General features: G+C 48.5%; 1 protein-coding gene across 3 annotated transcripts in view; it reads right to left on the minus strand.

The window, feature by feature from the left end:
• scfd1 (sec1 family domain containing 1) overlaps window positions 1–19,876 on the minus strand; it is a 355,173-nt gene that overhangs the window by 94,542 nt on the left and 240,755 nt on the right. For all 3 annotated transcript variants that reach the window (XM_038781482.1, XM_038781472.1, XM_038781490.1), the window contains one exon: window positions 4,175–4,250. In XM_038781482.1, coding sequence (XP_038637410.1) covers window positions 4,175–4,250 — 76 coding nt within the window. The remainder of the gene's footprint in view (window positions 1–4,174; window positions 4,251–19,876) is intronic.

The following is a 19,876-nucleotide window of genomic DNA, read 5'->3' on the forward strand; positions in this document are numbered from 1 at the left end:
GTGCAGTTCTGGTCACCTCATTATAGGAAGGATGTGGAAGCATTGGAAAGGGTTTAAAGGAGGTTTACCAGGATGCTGCCCGGATTGGAGGGTAGGTCTTATGAGGAAAGGTTGAGGGAGCTAGAGCTTTTCTCATTGGAGCGAAGGAGGATGAGATGTTACTTAATTGAGGTGTACAAGATGATGAGAGGTATAGATAGAGTGGACGCTCAGCGACCTTTTCGTTGGGTGGATGTAGCTGTTACAAGGGGGCATAACTATAAGGTTCATGGTGGAAGATATAGGAGGGATGTCAGATGTTCTTTACTCAGAGAGTGGTTGGGGCGTGGAACACACTCCCAGCTACGGTAGTGGAGTTGGACACGTTCGGAACTTTCAAGCGGTTATTGGATAGGCATATGGAGTGCACTAGAATGATTGGGAGTAAGTTGATTTGATCTTAGTTTCAGACTAGTTTGGCACAACATCGTGTGCCGAAGGGCCTGTACTGTGCTGTACAGTTTTTTGTTGTATTACCAATTCAACACAGCTGGGAGGACCCCTGGGAACTCGTGAGGAGAATCGCGCGGGGGGGGGGGGGGGGGGGGGGGGGGGGCACCAGGAGTGTGTGAATTTTGTCGGGGGGCCCTCCCACGATTCTCCCACGCCTCGTGGGGAGCGGAGAATCGTGCCCTACATCTGCCACTAATTCCCAATACAGTTCAAATGCCACTTATAGAACAAAGAACAATATAGCACTGGAATAGGCCCTTCGGCCCTCCAAGCCTGCGCCGATCACGTGCCCTATCTAGGCCAACCGCCTGTATTCTTCTATACCCCATCTGTTTGTGTGCCTATCCAGATAAGTCTTAAAGGTCGCTAACGTAGTTAAAGTCAACAAGACAGATTACTTGTTTGTCTGTGCAGACCTTTGTGAGAGAGACACTTTTCAAGAACAACCTTAAAATCCTTCTTTCTTGTCAGACTCTTCTGCACAACCTAACAGCAATCGGCAAAACTGAAAACTACAGACAGACCTGGTTCTTTCCATTAATTACATCATCTGTATCCCACTAAGGTGTCCCATCACCTGCTTAGCTCGGACTAAATACAATTCCTTATAAATGATATACTTTGCAGGGAATCTCCAGCAATTAAAACAATTATCCATCTCTCTGTAAATAAGTAAATGGTTATCGTCACTCATTACATAACTGTTTACGACACCTTAATTACAGCTTTAATAGACACACTGCCTGTATGCATTATAGACCAGGGTTTTTAATAAAATTACTGCCACAAATATAAAATAAAATAAATCACAATTTCTACACATCACAATAACATCAGCACTATCTTTGGAGAACGCAGAAAAATGAACGCAGAAAGATGGGCACTAGCTTTCTCTGGCTGGAGAATGGGGAAGTGTGTGAGGGAGATGGAGGAAGGACCTGCATTCAGAAAAGCCTGCATACCCCGTGAAGGCTCCCGCATGCTTCACCCACCACCAACTCAACATTTAGCTAGGACATACTGGCATCTCAAAAGATGGCTGGATAACACTAGAAGTACTAGGAGGCCTCCAAGTGTCCACCACAAGGCTGCTGTAACTATGGCCAAAGGACCTGACTCAGGCAAGGCTGCCAGAATCAACAGTACATATGTCGACCAGGCCAGAAGCCGAAGCCACTTCAGGCGCGGGCCTTACAGTTCTATCAGCCTGGAGAGGACAAAATGATACATCTAAACTGCATCATCCTTAAGGTTGCCGCGATAAATATAATACAGTCAACGGCCATTCCCTAGAAATGGAGGTGGATATGGGCACTGCCACCACCATTGTTAGGGAACTGCCCTTCCAACATCTCCAGACGGAAATCTTGTCCCGAGGCTTGCGAGTCACTCGGGCCGGGTTGACCACATATACAGTTGAACCTCTGAAGTATATGGGGACCACTATGACCCCGGTTACCTATGGGCAGCAGACAGCCTGACTCCCACTCGTAGTTGTACAAGGACCAGACCCAGCTTCTGGGGCAGAGATTGGCTCCAGAGGATCTACCTGGACTGGCTACAAATTTTTAAACTGGGAACCGATGGGCTGTACGAGGTCATTGGCAAATACCTCAAGGTATTCCAAAAGGCCTTGGTAGAATAAAAGGAGCAAGAGAACATATTTACATGGACCCTGACACCCTACCCAAGTATTTCAGGGACAGTGAGTCCCATAAGCTTCACTTACCAAAATAGAGACCAAACTCTAGCAGTTAGAGAGCCTTGGTATAATACAACCAGTACAGTTTGCATTCTGAGCTGCACCAGTTGCCCCCGCCCTTAAGCCCAATAAGTCAGTCCGCCTTTGCGGGGCATTATAAACGAATGGATAATAAAACCTCATATTTAGATTGGCACCCCCTGCCATGCACAGAATCATAGTTACAGCACAGGAGGAGGCCATTCTGCCCATCTTGTCCATGCCAGCCTGAGGACATCCAGGCGTCCTTTTTAATCCCACTTTCCTGCACCTGGTCCATAGCCCTGTAGCTTAGAGCATTTAGGATACAGATCCAGGTACTTTTTAAAAAGAGTTTAGGGTCTCTGCCTCCATCACCACTCGGGCAGTGAATTCCAGACACCCACTACCATATGCATAAAAATGTTCTTCCTCATGGCCTCTCTAGACCTTCTATCACTTAGAATTCTGAATTCTCCCTCAGTATACCCGAACAGGCACCGGAATGTGGAGACTAGGGGCTTTTCACAGTCACTTCATTGCAGTGTTAATGTAAGCCAATTTGTGACAATGAAAAAGATTATTATTGTTACCGTGAACCTTTGTCCCAATGTTCTAGAATTTTCCACAAGAAAACAATTTTATCCTGTCCACCCCATCTCTTTCTCATAGAAGGCCAAACTGGCAGTAGGGTCAAACTTTCACCAAATTAGACATGAGCCATGCCTACCTCCAGCCAGAACTAGATGAGTCATTCAGGAAGTACATGATTATTAACACCTATAATGTTTATACGAATATGCATGCTTGCACTTTGAAGTCTCGTTAGCACGTGCCATTTTTCAACGCATGATGGAGAATATTCTCCAGGGGGTTCCTATGGTAGGTGTATACTTAGCTGATGCACTAATCACAGGAGCCACGGAAAAAGAGCACCTAGCAAACCTGGAGGGGGTTTTGAGACTATTTTCTGATGCAGGTGTCTGTCTCAAACAAGAAAAATGTGTACACGAGGCAGGCAAGTGATGTACCGAGCGTACTGAGTCGCTACAAAAGGCCGACACACTGTGAAGGACAAAGTTAAAGAGACACCGACCCCACGAAATACAACAGAATTAAAATTTTTCCTATGCCTTGTAAACTAAAATGGGAAATTTATCCCAAACGTGGCCACTCTATTGTCACCTCTGCACACATGGTTAAAAAAACACCAGAAGTGTTTGTGGCAGGCGCCCTAGGATAAAGCCTTCAGAAAGGTGAAGCAGCAGTTACGATCATCAAATATCTTCTGCCAGTTACGATCATCAAATATCTTGATAACTGCTGTTAATATGGAACTGGGGAAGTCCTATCCCATCGATGGGACAAGGGCACAGAGAGATCTATAGCATATACCTCCAAAACCTTTGCAGCCACAGAAATATAGTATTCTCAGATATAAAGGCTGTTAAAGGACTGTTAAAGGCTGTTAAAGGATATAATTGGCTGTTATTTTTGGGCTGAAGAAATTCCAACCCCCCCCGTATGTCTGCGTCCGACATTTCACAATCATAACAGACCATAAATCCGTGCTGGGCCTTTTCAAAGAGAATAAAGTGATTCTCCCCATCACCTCAGCTCAGATACAGCATTGAGCATTATTGTTAGCAGCCTACGAATACTCTCTTGAGTATCACCCAGGAACACACATTGCCAATGTGGATGTTGTTTATTGATTATGCTGCAACAGTTGAACTTCTGATGCACAAGTATTTTTATTGCACTCACTTGAGTGTTTTGGATAGGTTGTGCCAGCTGGCAACAAGACACAGATCACATCTGCATTCCAAAACTGGGAGTGAGTAAGGAAGCCTGGTTACATTTTTAAACCTCAAAGTCTAGATTAATTTTCTTTGGTCCAAGATTACTTTGATTCTACATATAATTGTTTTGTGCTTAGAATTACTAACCATAGATACTTACCTGTTGCTTTAATACCAAATTCTTCACACCTTCCATCACAAATTGTGATCCAGTATTCATTACACGTGAAAGCAGGCTGAAAAAAAGAAGCACAACTTTATAATGGACTCATTCTTCATCAATTTGTCAATCAAAACTTAAGCTACCACTTTTATCAGCTATTGGCAGAACAAAGGCCCACATTTGAGATTTTTCACAATTGCAAATATTGCTGATATAATTTTTGTTAGCTTAGGAAAATTCTGAAATGTCCTAGTTTTTTTCTTACGAGTGAACAGTACAAAACAAAAGATCTGTTGTAATTCAGGAGCTGCTTTCAATTATGTAACCAGAGGTTTCTCTATAGAAGTCCAGTACAAACATTCCAACCATTGATATTTGTCTAGTTGCTTCACATTTTGAAAGGCAGCCACAGCATAATGAGTGTGTTGGTCTGAAAGTAATATAACATTATCTTCTTTATTGCACTTGAAAATATCTTCATATGTATTTATCTAGAGGACGTGATGGACACCATGAAAAGGCAAAAGTTTTCCAATAAATGTTTTATCAGTGTACAAAAGAACGCATTCATTTTTTTGTTGCCTTGCTGTTGCAAAATTGGACATGCAGCCTAAGTCACCATATTCCATGGCACATACAAATGACATCTGTTTGGAGAAATGTTAGTGACCGACACAAGTCTCACCAGACAGGCAATGGATAATTTAATTCATCCCAATGGTGGTTTTCTTGAATTCTTTTATTCATTGGAAACCGTGCAGCAGCATGCCATACAATTGTCTCGCAAAGATTGGTACAATTTGTGAACTGCTGGTGTTTAAAAAAAGGGTATTGATCTATTTGAAATTTCATGTGGTCTATCAATTTTTGTCACTGTTTGGACTCAATTTCAGAACTTTTACTTCTATCTTTGTTTCTTATGACCATTTGCATGCAGCTGCTATCACACATGTAATAATTAAATGGGCAGGGTGTCAATTCCTTTGTGGATCTCAATTACACCCCTAGATTTTCATCCGAAGGGACAAAAAAGGCTGGTGTATTTATAAACTGAGCGTTCCATATGCACCCACTATTATCTTAGAATTGCATTTGGAGACTTAGAAGGATGTATTTTGACATCAGTGAGAAAACTGATCATAATAATCAGCCAACAATTTATCATTTCTGTTGACTTAAATGGAAATGAAATTGGAGTGAAATGTCAACAACTGGCCAATCTACTACTGTCTGGTGACAAAAGTGAGAATTCACCCCAGACATTCTTCCTGTAAACATATTCATATGAACGGGATAATGGTGGTAATGCTACTAAAGGCCTAGGCCAATACTAATTTAAACTGAATGAATTACTTTGCAAAAGCTAGACTCAGTAGTCATGACCATGAAAGCTGTTGGATTGTTGTAAATACCCATTGATTCACTAATGCCCTTTAGAGAAGGAAATCTGCTGTCATTACCTGGTCTGGCCTACTTGTGACTCCAGACTGATTCAATGTGGTTGATTCTTATACCCTCTGAAATGACCTATCAAGCTACTCATTTGTACCAAGGTGCGACAGAAAAGTAGAATAAAAATAAAACCGCACAGACCAGAAATGATTGCAGCACATAACCCTGTGCCCAGATAACCCTGCAAGTCTTCCTTGTAAACATCTGTGGCAAAATTGGGAAAGCTGTCGAACAGACCAGCCAGCAACAACCTGGCCTAGTTATGCCCACTGAATCGTACCTTACTGCCAAAGACCCAGACCTGTAACCATCACTGGGTATTTTCTTGTCCCACTTGCAGGCCAGAGGTGGTGGTGCAGAGGTATATTGTTGGGAGAGAGTTGCAATGCGAGTCCTTGACATTGACACCGGACGTCATGGCTCCAGAGCAAAAATAGGAAAGGAAACCTCCCACGAATTACCACTTACTGCCGCCCCTCAGTTAATGAATCAAAACTCTTCCATGCTGAACACCATCTGACAGGAGCATGCTGGGCAGCAAGTGCACAGAATGTACTCAGTGGGGACTTCAACACCCATCACCAATAATGGCTTGGGAACACAACAACTGACCGAAATGGCAGTGTCCTGAAGGGAATTATCTTCCAGGTTGGGCTTGTGTCAGGTGGTGAGGGAACCAACAATAAGGAAAAGCCTACTTGACCTCAGCCTCACCAATCTATCAATTGCAGATGCATTTATCTATGACAGTATTAGTAAGCATGACCAATGTACACTTCAAGTGGAGACAAAGTCCCATTTCCATACTGAGGATACCATCCACTGTGATATGTGGCACTTGCCACCGTGCTAAATGGGATAACAAAGGGAACAAAGAAAATTACAGCACAGGAACAGGCCCTTCGGCCCTCCCAGCCTGCGCCAATCCAGATCCTTTATCTAAACCGGTTGCCTATTTTCCAAGGATCTACTTCCCTCTGTTCTCCGCCCGTTCATATATCTGTCTAGATGCATCTTAAATCCTGCTATCGTGCCCGCCTCTACTACTATTCCGCTGGCAAAGCATTCCATCCCACCACCCTCTGCGTAAAAAACTTTCCACGCACATCTCCCTTAAACTTTCCCCCTCTCACCTTGAAATCGTGACCCATTGTAATTGACACCCCCACTCTTGGAAAAAGCTTGTTGCTATCCACCCTGTCCATACCTCTCATAATTTTGTAGACCTCAATCAGATCCCCTCTCAATCTCCGTCTTTCCATTGAAAACAATCCTAATCTACTCACCCTTTCTTCATAGCTAGCACCCTCCATACCAGACAACATCCTGGTGAACCTCCTGTGCACCCTCTCTAAAGCATCCACATCCTTCTGGTAACGTGGCGACCAGAACTGCATGCAGTATTCCAAATGTGGCTTAGATTTAGAACAGATACAGCAGTTCACAACTGGCATCCATGAGGTGCAATGGGCCACCAGCAGAAAAACTACATTCAACCACATCTACTCATGAAGCCTTTTGTAACCCTCACTCAACTATTATCAAGCCGGTGGATCAATTCTGGTTCTATGAGGAGTGGAGGATAGTACGAGTAGCAGCACCAGAAATACCCAAAATTAGAGTGCCAACCTGATGAAGTGACAACATAGGACCACATGCATACCAAACAGTGGAAGCATCATGCGGAAGACATGGCTACCTGAACCACTACCAATGGCTTTGCACTCCTGCCATATCCAGTCAGGAAATTTGTTCGACAATGACCTGTAGGATGCTAGGAAGTACAGAGGACCAGAGAGACCTTGCGATGCATGTCCAAAGATCCCTGAAGGCAGCAGGACAGGTATACAGAACACAGAACTGTACAGCACAGTACAGGCCCTTCGGCCCACGATGTTGTGCCAAACTAGTCTGAAATTAAGATCAAATCAACCTACTCCCAATCATTCTAGTGCACTCCATATGCCTATCCAATAACCGCTTGAAAGTTCCTAAAGTGTCTGATTCCACTACCGTAGCTGGGAGTGTGTTCCACGCCCCAACCACTCTCTGAGTAAAGAACCTACCTCTGACATCCTCCTATATCTTTCACCATGAACCTTATAGTTATGCCCCCTTGTAACAGCTACATCCACCAGAGGAAAAAGTCGCTGAACGTCCACTCTATCTATACCGTTCATCATCTTATACACCTCAATTAAGTCACATCTCATCCTCCTTCGCTCCAATGAGAATAGCTCTAGCTTCCTCAACCTTTCCTCATAAGACTTACCCTCCAATCCGGGAAGCATCCTGGTAAACCTCCTTTAAACCCTTTCCAATGCTTCCACATCCTTCCTATAATGAGGTGACCAGAACAGCACACAATACTCCAAATGTGGTCTAACATAGGTCTTGTACAGTTGCAGCATAACCTCACGGCTCTTAAACTCAATCCCCCTGTTAATAAATGCTAACACACTATCGGCTTTCTTCACGGCTCCATCCATTTGGGTGGCAACTTTCAGAGATCCATGGACATAAACTCCGGATGTCTCTGCTCCTCCACATTCTTCAGAACCTTGCCGTTAACCCTGTAATCCGCATTCAAATTTGTCCGACCAAAATGAATCACCTCACACTTATCAGGGTTAAACTCCATCTGCCACTTTTCAGTCCAGCTCGGCATCCTATCAATGTCTCTTTGCAGCCTACAACAGCCCTCCACCTGATCTCCTACTCCACCAATCTTGGTGTCATCAGCAAATTTACTAATCCAACCTTCAACTGCATCATCCAGGTCATTGATAAAAATCACAAATAGCAGAGGACCTAGCACTGATCCCTGCGATACACCGCTGGTGACTGGGCTCCAGGATGAAAATTTACCATCAACTACCACCCTCTGTCTTCCATGTGACAGCCAGTTACTGATCCAATCGGCCAAATTTCCCTCTATGCCATGCCTCCTTACTTTCTGCATGAGCCGACCATGGGGCACCTTATCAAACGCCTCACTAAAATCCATGTTTACAACATCAACTGTTCTACCTTCATCTATGTACTTAGTTACTTCCTCAAAGAATACAATCAAACTTGTGAGGCAAGACATACCCCTCACAAATCCGTGCTGACTATCCTGGATTATATAAGAACATAAGAACTAGGAGCAGGAGTAGGCCATCTGGCCCCTCGAGCCTGCTCCGCCATTCAATGAGATCATGGCTGATCTTTTGTGGACTCAGCTCCACTTTCCGGCCCCAACACCATAACCCTTAATCCCTTTATTCTTCAAAAAACTATCTATCTTTACCTTAAAAACATTTAATGAAGAAGCCTCAACTGCTTCACTGGGCAAGGAATTCCATAGATTCACAACCCTTTGGGTGAAGAAGTTCCTCCTAAACTCAGTCCTAAATCTACTTCCCCGTATTTTGAGGCTATGCCCCCTAGTTCTGCTTTCACCCGCCAGTGGAAACAACCTGCCCGCATCTATCCTATCTATTCCCGTCATAATTTTATATGTTTCTATAAGATCCCCCCTCATCCTTCTAAATTCCAACGAGTACAGTCCCAGTCTACTCAACCTCTCCTCGTAATCCAACCCCTTCAGCTCTGGGATTAACCTAGTGAATCTCCTCTGCATACCCTCCAGTGCCAGTACGTCCATTCTCAAGTAAGGAGACCAAAACTGAACACAATACTCCAGGTGTGGCCTCACTAACACCGTATACAATTGCAGCATAACCTCGCTAGTCTTAGACGCCATCCCTCTAGCAATGAAGGACAAAATTCTATTTGCCTTCTTAATCACCTGTTACACCTGTAAACCAACTTTTTGTGACTCGTGCACTAGCACACCCAGGTCTCTCTGCACAGCAGCATGCTTTAATATTTTATCATTTAAATAATAATCCAGTTTGCTGTTATTCCTACCAAAATGGATAACCTCACATTTGTCAACATTGTATTCCATCTGCCAGACCCTAGTCCATTCACTTAATCTATCCAAATCCCTCTGCAGACTTCCAGTATTCTCCGCACTTTTCGCTTTACCACTCATCTTAGTGTCGTCTGCAAACTTGGACACATTGCCCTTGGTCTCCAACTCCAAATCATCTATGTAAATTGTGAACAATTGTGGGCCCAACACGGATCCCTGAGGGACACCACTAGCTACTGATTGCCAACCAGAGAAACACCCATTAATCCCCACTCTTTGCTTTCTATTAATTAACCAATCCTCTATCCATGCTGCTGCTTTACCCTTAATGCCATGCATCTTTATCTTATGCAGCAACCTTTTGTGTGGCACCTTGTCAAAGGCTTTCTGGAAATCCAGATATACCACATCCATTGGCTCCCCGTTATCTACTGCACTGGTAATGTCCTCAAAAAATTCCACTAAATTAGTTAGGCACGACCTGCCCTTTATGAACCCATGCTGCATCTGCCCAATGGGACAATTTCTATCCAGATACCTCTCTATTTCTTCCTTGATAATTAAGCTGTATCTTTCCAAATTATCATAAATCCTATCCCTCAGGACCCTTCCAATAATTTACCGATGACCGAAGTGAGACTACCCGGCCTATAATTCCCAGGGTCATTCTTATTCCCTTTCTTGAACAAGGGCACAACATTCGCCTCTCTCCAGTCTTCTGGCACTTTTCCTGTCGACAGTGAAGACATAAAGATCAAAGACAAAGGCTCTGCAATCTCATCCCTCACTTCCCAAAGAATCTGAGGATGCATCCCATCAGGCCCAGGGAACTTATCTATCCTCAGGCTTCTCAAAATCTCTAACACATCTTCCTTCCGAATATCTTCCTCCTCCAGCCTACCAGCCTGTATCGCACTATCCTCCTCAACAAAAAGAACCCTCTCCTTTGTGAACACATAAGTATTCCTCACATAAGTGTAAAAGCCTTGGGGTCTTCCTTGATCCTACCCACCAAGGACATCTCATGCCCCCTCCTACCTCTCCTAAGCCCTTTCTTGAGCTCCTTCCTAGCTATCTTGTACCCCTCAAGTGCCCTAACTGAACCTTGTTTATTCATCCTTACATAAGCCCTCTTCTTCTTCTTGATAATGATGTGGAGATGCCGGCGTTGGACTGGGGTGAGCACAGTAAGAAGTCTTACAACACCAGGTTAAAGTCCAACAGGTTTGATTCAAACACGAGCTTTCGGAGCGCAGCTCCTTCCTCAGGTGAATGGCGAGGTATGTTCCAGAAACATTTATATAGACAAAGTCAGAGATGCTGGACAATGCTTGGAATGCAGGCATTTGCAGGTAATCAAATCATTACAGATCCAGGGAGAGGGATAATCACAGGTTAAAGAGGTGTAAATTGTCTCAAGCCCAAACAGTTGGTAGGATTTTGCAAGTCCAGGCCTGATGGTGGGGGGTGGATGTAATGCGACATGAATCCAAGATCCCTGTTGAGGCCGCACTCATGTGTGCGGAACTTAGCTATAAGTTTTTGCTCGGCAATTCTGCGTTGTCGCGTGTCCTGAAGACCGCCTTGGAGAACGCTTACCCGGAGATCAGAGGCTGAATGCCCTTGACTGCTGAAGTGTTCCCGACTGGAAGGGAACATTCCTGCCTGGTGATTGTTGCACGATGCCCGTTCATTCGTTGTCGCAGTGTCTGCATGGTCTCGCCAATGTACCACGCTTCGGGACATCATTGTTCGACTAGACTACATTGGTCGAGTCGCACGAGTATGTGCCGCGTACCTGGTGGGTGGTGTTTCCACGTGTAATGGTGGTATCCAAGTCGATGATCTGGCATGTCTTGCAGAGATTGCCCTGGCAGGGTTGTGTGGTGTCGTGGTCGCTGTTCTGAAGGCTGGGTAGTTTGCTGCAAACAATGGTTTGTTTGAGGTTGCGCGGTTGTTTGAAGGCCAGTAGTGGGGGTGTGGGGTTGACCGTGGCAAGATGTTCATCTTCATTGATGATGTGTTGAAGGCTGCGAAGAAGATGTCGTAGTTTCTCCGCCCCAGGAAAGTACTGGACGACGAAGGGTACTCTGTCAGTGGTGTCCCGTGTGTGTCTTCTGAGGAAGTCGGCGCGGTTTTTTGCTGTGGTGCGTTGGAACTGTCGATCGATGAGCCGAGCGCCATATCCCGTTCGTACGAGAGCATCTTTCAGCATCTGTAGGTGTCTGTTACGCTCCCCCTCGTCTGAGCAGATCCTGTGTATACGGAGTGCTTGTCCATAGGGGATGGCTTCTTTAATGTGTTTCGGGTGAAAGCTGGAGAAGTGGAGCATCGTGAGGTTGTCTGTGGGCTTGCGGTAAAGCGAAGTGCTGAGGTGACCGTCCTTGATGGAGACGAGTGTGTCCAAGAATGCAAGAGAATTTGGCGAATAGTCCATGGTGAGTCTGATGGTGGGATGGAATTTATTGATCTCATCGTGTAGTCGTTTCAGTGATTCTTCGCTGTGGGTCCAAAGGAAAAAAATGTAATCGATGTATCTGGTTTATAACATCGGTTGCAGGTCCTGTGTGGTGAGGAAGTCTTGTTCAAACTTGTGCATGAAGATGTTGGCATATTGAGGTGCAAATTTGGTCCCCATGGCTGTTCCATGCATCTGGGTGAAGAATTTGTTGTCAAAGGTGAAGACGTTGTGATCTAGAATGAAGCGGATGAGAAGCGGATCTGTAATGATTTGATTACCTGCAAATGCCTGCATTCCAAGCACTGTCCAGCATCTCTGACTTTGTCTATATAAATGTTTCTGGAACATACCTCGCCATTCACCTGAGGAAGGAACTGCGCTCCGAAAGCTCGTGTTTGAATCAAACCTGTTGGACTTTAACCTGGTGTTGTAAGACTTCTTACTGTCTTCTTGATAAGACATTCAACTTCTTTTGTAAACCATGGTTCCCTCACTCGACCATTTCCTCCCTGCCTGACTGGGACATACACACCAAGGACAAAGTATTTGCTCCTTGAACAAGCTCCACATCTCAATTGTGCCTACCCCCGACAGTTCCTGTTTCCATCTTCTGCTCCCCAATTCTTACCTAATCGCATCGTAATTACCCTTCCCCCAGTTATAAACCTTGCCCTGCTGTATGTTCCTATCCCTCTCCATTGCTGTAGTGAAAGTCACTGAATTGTGGTCACTATCTCCAAAGTGCTCTCCCACAACCAAATCTAACACTTGGCCCGGCTCATTACCCAGTACCAAATCCAATGTGGCCCCGCCTCTTGTAGGTCTATCCACACACTGGATAAAAACAGCCCCATCCAAAGTATTCGAATTATAGTGGTTCCAATCAATATTTGGAAAGTTGAAGTCACCCATGACAACTACCCTGTGACTACTGCACCTATCCAAAATCTGCATTGTAATCTTTTCCTCCGCATCTCTGTTACTGTTTGGGGGCCTATAGAAAACTCCTAACAAAGTGACTGCTCCTTTCCTATTTCTAACTTAAGCCCACACTACCTCAGTAGACAGATCCTCCTCAAACTGCCTTTATGCAGCCATTGATTAACAATGACACTCCTCCACCTCTTTTACCACCTTCCCGAATCTTACTGAAACAGCTAAACCCCAGAACTGCCAACAACCATTCCTGTCCCTGTTCGATCCACGTCTCCGTAATGGCAACAACATCGTAGTCCCAGGTACCAATCCATGCTTCAAGCTCACCAACCTTAGTCCTGATGCTCCTCGCATTGAAGTAAACACACTTCAAACCACCTTCATGCCTGCAGGTCCACTGTTGTAACCTTGGTACCTTCCTCAGTACTACACTACCCTCAACTTCCTGAACTCCAGCAACTCCAGCTATCTCCTGGACTACAAATCAGTTTCCCATCTCCTGTCAAAGGTAGATAAGGTCGTTACAAAAGCATATGGGATGCTTGTCTTAATTAGCTGGGGAATATACAAGAGCAGGGAGTTGAAAATCGCTCATTGTCACGAGTAGGCTTCAAATGAAGTTACTGTGAAAAGCCACAGTCACCACATTCCGGCGCCTGTTCGGGGACGCTGGTCTGCTTCAAAAGCCAGCGATTTAGCCCAGTGTGCTAAACCAGCCCCATCAAGTTTAAGATGGAAGTTTAAGATGGAGCTGTAAAAAATTTTCATTGGGACACAGCAAGAGTACTGTGTGCAGTTCCGGTCGCCACAATATAGGAAGGAAGTGATTGCAGTCGAAAGCGTGCAAAGGAAGTTCACCAGGATGTTGCCTGGGCTGGTGCATTTCAGCCATGAAAAAAGGCTGGTATGTTTGGGAGTGTTTTCTTTAGAGCAAAGAAGGTTGAAGGGGAACGTGATTGAGGTGTACAAAATTATGACGGACATGGATGGGTAGGTACGAAGGAACTTTTTCACTTAGTAGAGGTGTCACTAACAAATATGCATAGGTTTAATGTAAGGTCAGCAGAGTTAGAGACAATTTGAGGGGAAACTTTTTAACCCCAGATGGTGGTGGAAATCTGGAACTCACTGCTTGAAAGGGTCGTACAGGCAGGAACTCTCACAACATATAAGAAGTATTTAGATGAGCACTTGAAACACCATAGAACATAGAACAGTACAGCACAGAACAGGCCCTTCGGCCCTCGATGTTGTGCCGAGCAATGATCACCCCACTCAAACCCACGTATCCACCCCATACCCGTAACCCAACAACCTCCCCCCTTAACCTTACTTTTTAGCATACAAGCTCTGGAGTCGGATCCCCCCACGTCCCCCTGAGGACCGCCCCCACATACTCACCTGCCAGATCCCGCTGGTGCGTGAGTTGAGTGATTCACGTCAGCGGGACTGGCCACAAATGGACGGCCGCTCGGCCCATCGGAGCTCGGAGAAATGCTGGGGGGTGTCGCTGCCAACGGCGTGGCGGGAATCCCGCCCCCGCCCTAAAAATGGCACCGGAGAATACGCCAGCCGGCGTCGGGGCAGGATCGCGCCTCCCCCCGGGGATTCTCCGACCGGCCGGGAAGTCGGAGAATCCCACCCTGTGAGTCGAAGGGCCTATTTTTTTGCTATGACAAGTAAATAATGAACCAGAGATTTTGGCTTAATGTTAACAAATGTGCCTGCAAGTCTGTAGATGGTTTTAGATGCCTGCATTGTACTGAGGTTTTACGACTTCTAAGGAAATATAGGGTTTTAAAAAACTAGGCTGTTGCTCAGAAAACGAGGCCCACAGAGAGAAGCAGAAGCAGTTAATGCCGTTTGAAAGAAGGTTACCGAAGAATAAGAAGCACTCCACAGGCACTGTCTGTAAAAGCAGGACAATACAGAGGAACTGAAAGCAATTCCCAGAAACAAAAGGAGAAAGCCCTGGAAACCAGGGAATGGGACAGAAAAGAGTTCCAAGAAGATTGTGAAGTTAAAGGGACAAAGAATAGTGATCTGGAAAAAAAAGTTCTTCTCAGTGAGGTCGAGAGCAGAAAGAGAGGCTCTATGTTAAAGATAGGGCTGCAGGGACTTCCGGTGTGCACCATGGAGTGAGTGGTCACACACACGGCAGCTCCTGCTAAGATCACAGAAAAGAGCTCTTTTTTAAGCAATACGGAGTGGACTTTTTATGAAAAAGTATAGGTGAATGTAGGAGTTTTTTTTTAAACCCAGGAATGATATGTTTCTTGGTTTCCAGTCCCGCAGAAACAGTGTAGGATTTGGCTGGGGATGCAGCAGAGAGACAAAAGCCTATTTAGCATGCAGGCGGGGGAAGGGCTGTGTTAGAGGCCTCAAGCTGACCTGAGGGTCCTTGTGAAAGCTGGATTCTAGCAGCAAAGGGAACAACTGGAAAAGATCTCACCCAGGGCTATTTTAAGGGCCCGCAACGGCGCTGATTTCATTTTTCCCCAGGTGGGAATGCAGCCTCGGCGCTTGGCGGCCAGTGGATGGGCTGGACTAGAAGTGGAGCGACCAGAAAATCAACTTTGCAGCAGAAGGTGCGAGGCAAAAAGGATAAGATGGCGGCGGGCAGGGAACCGGCAGCGTGGCAGCAGTGGGCGAGGGAGCAGCAGGAGCTGTCGCTGCGCTCCTTCCAGGAACTAAAAGCTGAGATCCTGGAGCCGTTGAGGGCATCGCTGGACAGGCTCGGGGCTCAAACGGCTTAGGCGGCAGAGATTCGGGCGCTGCAGCAAAAGGCTTCGGAGAACAAGGACGAACTCCTCGGCCTGGCGGTGAAGGTGGAGTCGCACGAGGCGCTTCACAAGAAATGGTTGGCAAGGATGGAGGAGATGGAGAACCGCTCCTGCCGGAAGAATCTGCGGATTTTGGGCCTCCCGGAGGGGCTGGAAGGTTCGGATTTGGGGGCCTACGTGGTCCTGATGCTGAACTCGCTGATGGGCGCGGGGTCGTTCCGGGGACCCCTGGAGCTGGAGAGTGCCCATCGGGTGCGGCTGTGGAAGCCCGGGCCGAACGAGCCACCTAGGGCAGTGCTGGTCCGATTTCAACGCTTGGTCGACCGTGAGTGTGTGTTTGTTGGGCGAAGAGGGAGAGGAGTAGTAAGTGGGAGAATACGGAGATCAGGATTTACCAGGACTGGAGTGCGGAGGTGGCGAAGAGAAGTGCTGGGTTTAACCGGGAGAAGGCAGTGCTCCACAAGAAGGGGGTCAAGTTTGGCCTGTTACAGCCGGCACGCCTGTGGGTCACTTATAAAGACCGCCAACTTTATTTTGACTCCCCGGAGGAGGCCTGGACTTCTGTCCAGGCAGAGAAGCTGGACTTGAACTGAGGGCTGGGGGCTGGGGAACGTTGTACGCAGCCCGGAGGCTTTGTCCTCCTTGATATCCTTTCGCTCTTTTTGGTTCTATTGGACGATGTTTTTTTTTGCTGTCTTGCCTTTTCTTTTCTGCTTTTCGGGACTGTTATCTGTTTACTTGGGTGTTTTATCATATCATGTTGGGATTTTTATTATTTCACTAGTTACGGGTTTGGGTGGGGTTCGCGGCCCTGTTGGGTCATGTGCCTGTCTTCCCGCATTTTGGGTCGGGGGCGGGGCTTGGGATGGGGGGGCGCGGGCCTCTCTCCCGCGCTGGAGAAGCAGGGGGCGGGGTCGGCATTGGGGGAATGGTTGGGGGACACTGGGGAGGGTAATTGGGATGGCGGGAGCAGCCGGGGTCAGCAGGAGTCGGCTGACTTACGGAAGTACAATGACCGGGGTTACGCAACCCGGAGGGGCCCTAGCTTGGGGGGTGGAAAAAGTGGGGGGATACCGGGTTGCTGCTGGAATGGCCAAGGAGGAGCTGGAGCGTGCAGAGGGGATCAGGATGGCGGTCTGTCACTGTGGGGAACGGGCTGAGCGGGGGGCGCGGGCACGTGGCGGACTACGGAAGGGTGATGGCTAGTCGACGGGGGAGGGGGGCAGGTGGCCCTCCGATCCGGCTGATCACCTGGAATGTGAGGAGACTGAATGGGCCGGTCAAACGGTCCTGCGTGTTCGCGCACCTGAGGGGGCTGAAGGCGGACGTGGCTATGCTTCAGGAGACGCACCTGAAGGTGGCGGATCAAGTCAGGTTGAGGAAGGGGTGGGTAGGCCAAGTGTTTCATTCGGGGCTGGATGCAAAAAACCGGGGGGAGTGGCGTTCCTGGTGGGGAAGAGGGTGTCGTTTGAGGCGTCGAGTGTGGTGGCAGACAGCGGCGGGAGGTACGTGATGGTGAGCGGCAAGCTGCAAGGGGAGCGGGTGGCGCTGGTTAATGTATACGCCCCGAATTGGGATGATGCGGGTTTCATGCGGCGCATGTTGGGCCGGATTCCAGATTTGGAGGCAGGGGGCCTGATAATGGGGGGGGGGTTTCACCACGGTGCTGGATCCGCCACTGGATCGATCCAGTTCCGGGACGGGTAGGAGGCCTACGGCAGCTAAGGTGCTAAGGAGGTTTATGGACCAGATGGGAGGGGTGGATCCTTGGAGGCTCGCGAGGCCAACGACCAGGGAATTTTCATACTTCTCCCATGTGCATAAGGCCTACTCCCGGATCGACTTCTTTGTTTTGAGTAGGGCGCTGATTGCGGGGGTAGTAGACGCTGAGTACTCGGCGACAGCCATTTCTGACCATGCCCCGCACTGGGTGGACCTCGAGCTGGGGGAGGAGAGGGACCAGCGCCCGTTGTGGCGCTTGGAGGTGGGGCTGCTGGCAGATGAGGAGGTGGGCAGGCAGGTTCGAGGATGCATCGAGAGGTACCTGGAGGCCAACGATAATGGGGAGGTCAGAGTGGGGACGGTCTGGGAGGCACTGAAGGCAGTGGTTCGGGGGGAGTTGATCTCCATTCGGGCCCACAGGGAGAGAGGGGAGCAGAGAGAAAGGGAGAGATTGGTGGGGGAGATGGTGAGGGTGGACAGGAGGCACGCGGAGGCCCCGGAGAAGGGATTGCTGAGGGAGCGGCGCAGCCTTCGTGCTGAGTTCGACTTGTTGATCACCAGAAAGGTGGAGGCTCAATGGAGAAAGGCTCAGAGTGCGGTGTACGAGTATGGGGAGAAGGCGAGTAGGATGCTGGCACACCAGCTCCGTAAGCGGGATGCGGCTAGGGAGATTGGTGGAGTTAAGGACCGGGGAGGAAATGTGGTGCGGAGGGGGTAGACATTAATGGGGTCTTCAGGGACTTTTATGAGAGACTATATCGGTCCGAACCTCCGGCGGAGAAGGGAGGGGATGGGGCGCTTTTTGGACCGTCTGAGATTCCAGAGGGTGGAGGAGGGAAGGGTGGAGGGTCTGGGGTGGGGGCACCAGTTGAGCTTGAGGAGCTGGTTAAAGGGATAGGGAACATGCAGTCGGGGAAGGCGCCGGGGCCGGATGGGTTCCCGGTTGAATTTTACAAGGCGTATGCAGACCTGCTGGGCCCCCTGTTGGTTAGGACCTTCAACGAGGCGAGGGGGGGGGGGGGGGGGGGGGCTTTGCTCCTGACGATGTCGGGGGATTGGAGGGGGCTGGTCCGGGGTGGGGAGGAGCACCGAGTGTCGCTCTATGCGGATGACCTATTGTTGTATGTGGCGGACCCGGTGGGGGGAATGCCGGTGGTGATGGGGATTCTCCGGGAATTTGGGGATTTCTCAGAGTATAAGCTTAACTTTGGGAAAAGCGAGCTGTTTGTGGTACACCCGGAGGACCAGGAGGGGGGGATTGGGAGGCTCCCACTGAAAAGGGCAGAGAGGAGCTTCAGGTACTTGGGGGTTCAGGTGGCCGGAGCTGGGAGGCCTTGCATAAGCTAAACCTCACAAGGATGGTGGAGCAAATGGAGGAGGAGTTTAAGAGGTGGGACATGCTGCCACTGTCTTTGGCGGGTAGGGTGCAGTCAGTCAAGATGACGGTGCTCCCGAGGTTTCTGTTCCTGTTCCAGTGCCTCCCCATCCTTATCCCGAAGGCCTTTTTCAGGCGGGTTAACAGGAGCATTACGGGGTTTGTGTGGGCACAAGGGACTCCAAGGGTGAGGCGGGTGTTCTTGGAGCGGGGCAGGGATTGGGGGGGGGGGGGGGGGGCTGGCGTTGCCCAACCTCTGTGGGTATTATTGGACTGCCAACGCAGCGATGGTGCGTAAGTGGGTAATGGACGGGGAGGGGGCGGCATGGAAGAGGCTGGAGATGGCATCCTGTGTGGGTACGAGCCTGGAAGCGCTTGCAACGGCGCCGCTGCCGCTCCCTCCGACGAGGTATACCACGAGCCCGGTGGTGGCAGCTACCCTCAAGATTTGGGGGCAATGGAGGCGGCACAGGGGGGAGGTGGGGGCCTCGATGGGGTCCCCGATACGGGGGAACAACCGGTTTGTTCCGGGGAGAATTAATGGCGGGTTCCTGAGTTGGCACAGGGCAGGTGTCAGGAGGCTGGGGGACCTGTTCATAGACGGGAAGTTCGCGAGCCTGGGTGAGCTGGAAGGGAAGTTCAGGCTCCCCCTGGGGAACACCTTTAGGTACATGCAAGTAAGGGCGTTTGTCAGGCGGCAGGTGGCGGGGTTCCCCTTGCTGCCGCCGCGTGGGGTCCAGGACAGTGTGCTCGCGGGGGTATGGGTTGGAGAGGGGGGGATCTCGGAAATGTACCAGGTGATGCAGGAGGTAGACGAGGCCTCAGTGGAGGAGCTGAAAGATAAATGGGAGGAGGAGCTGGGTGAGGAGATTGAGGAGGGGACGTGGGCGGATGCCGTAGAAAGGGTGAACTCCTCCTCTTCGTGTGCGAAGCTTAGCCTCATACAGTTTAAGGTACTGCATAGGGCTCATATGACCGGGACAAGGATGAGCCGGTTTTTTGGGACCGAGGACAGGTGTATTAGGTGTTCAGGGAGCCCAGCAAACCA

Source organism: Scyliorhinus canicula, chromosome 2 (genome assembly GCF_902713615.1).
Source record: "Scyliorhinus canicula chromosome 2, sScyCan1.1, whole genome shotgun sequence".
Classification (NCBI taxonomy): Eukaryota; Metazoa; Chordata; class Chondrichthyes; order Carcharhiniformes; family Scyliorhinidae; genus Scyliorhinus; species Scyliorhinus canicula.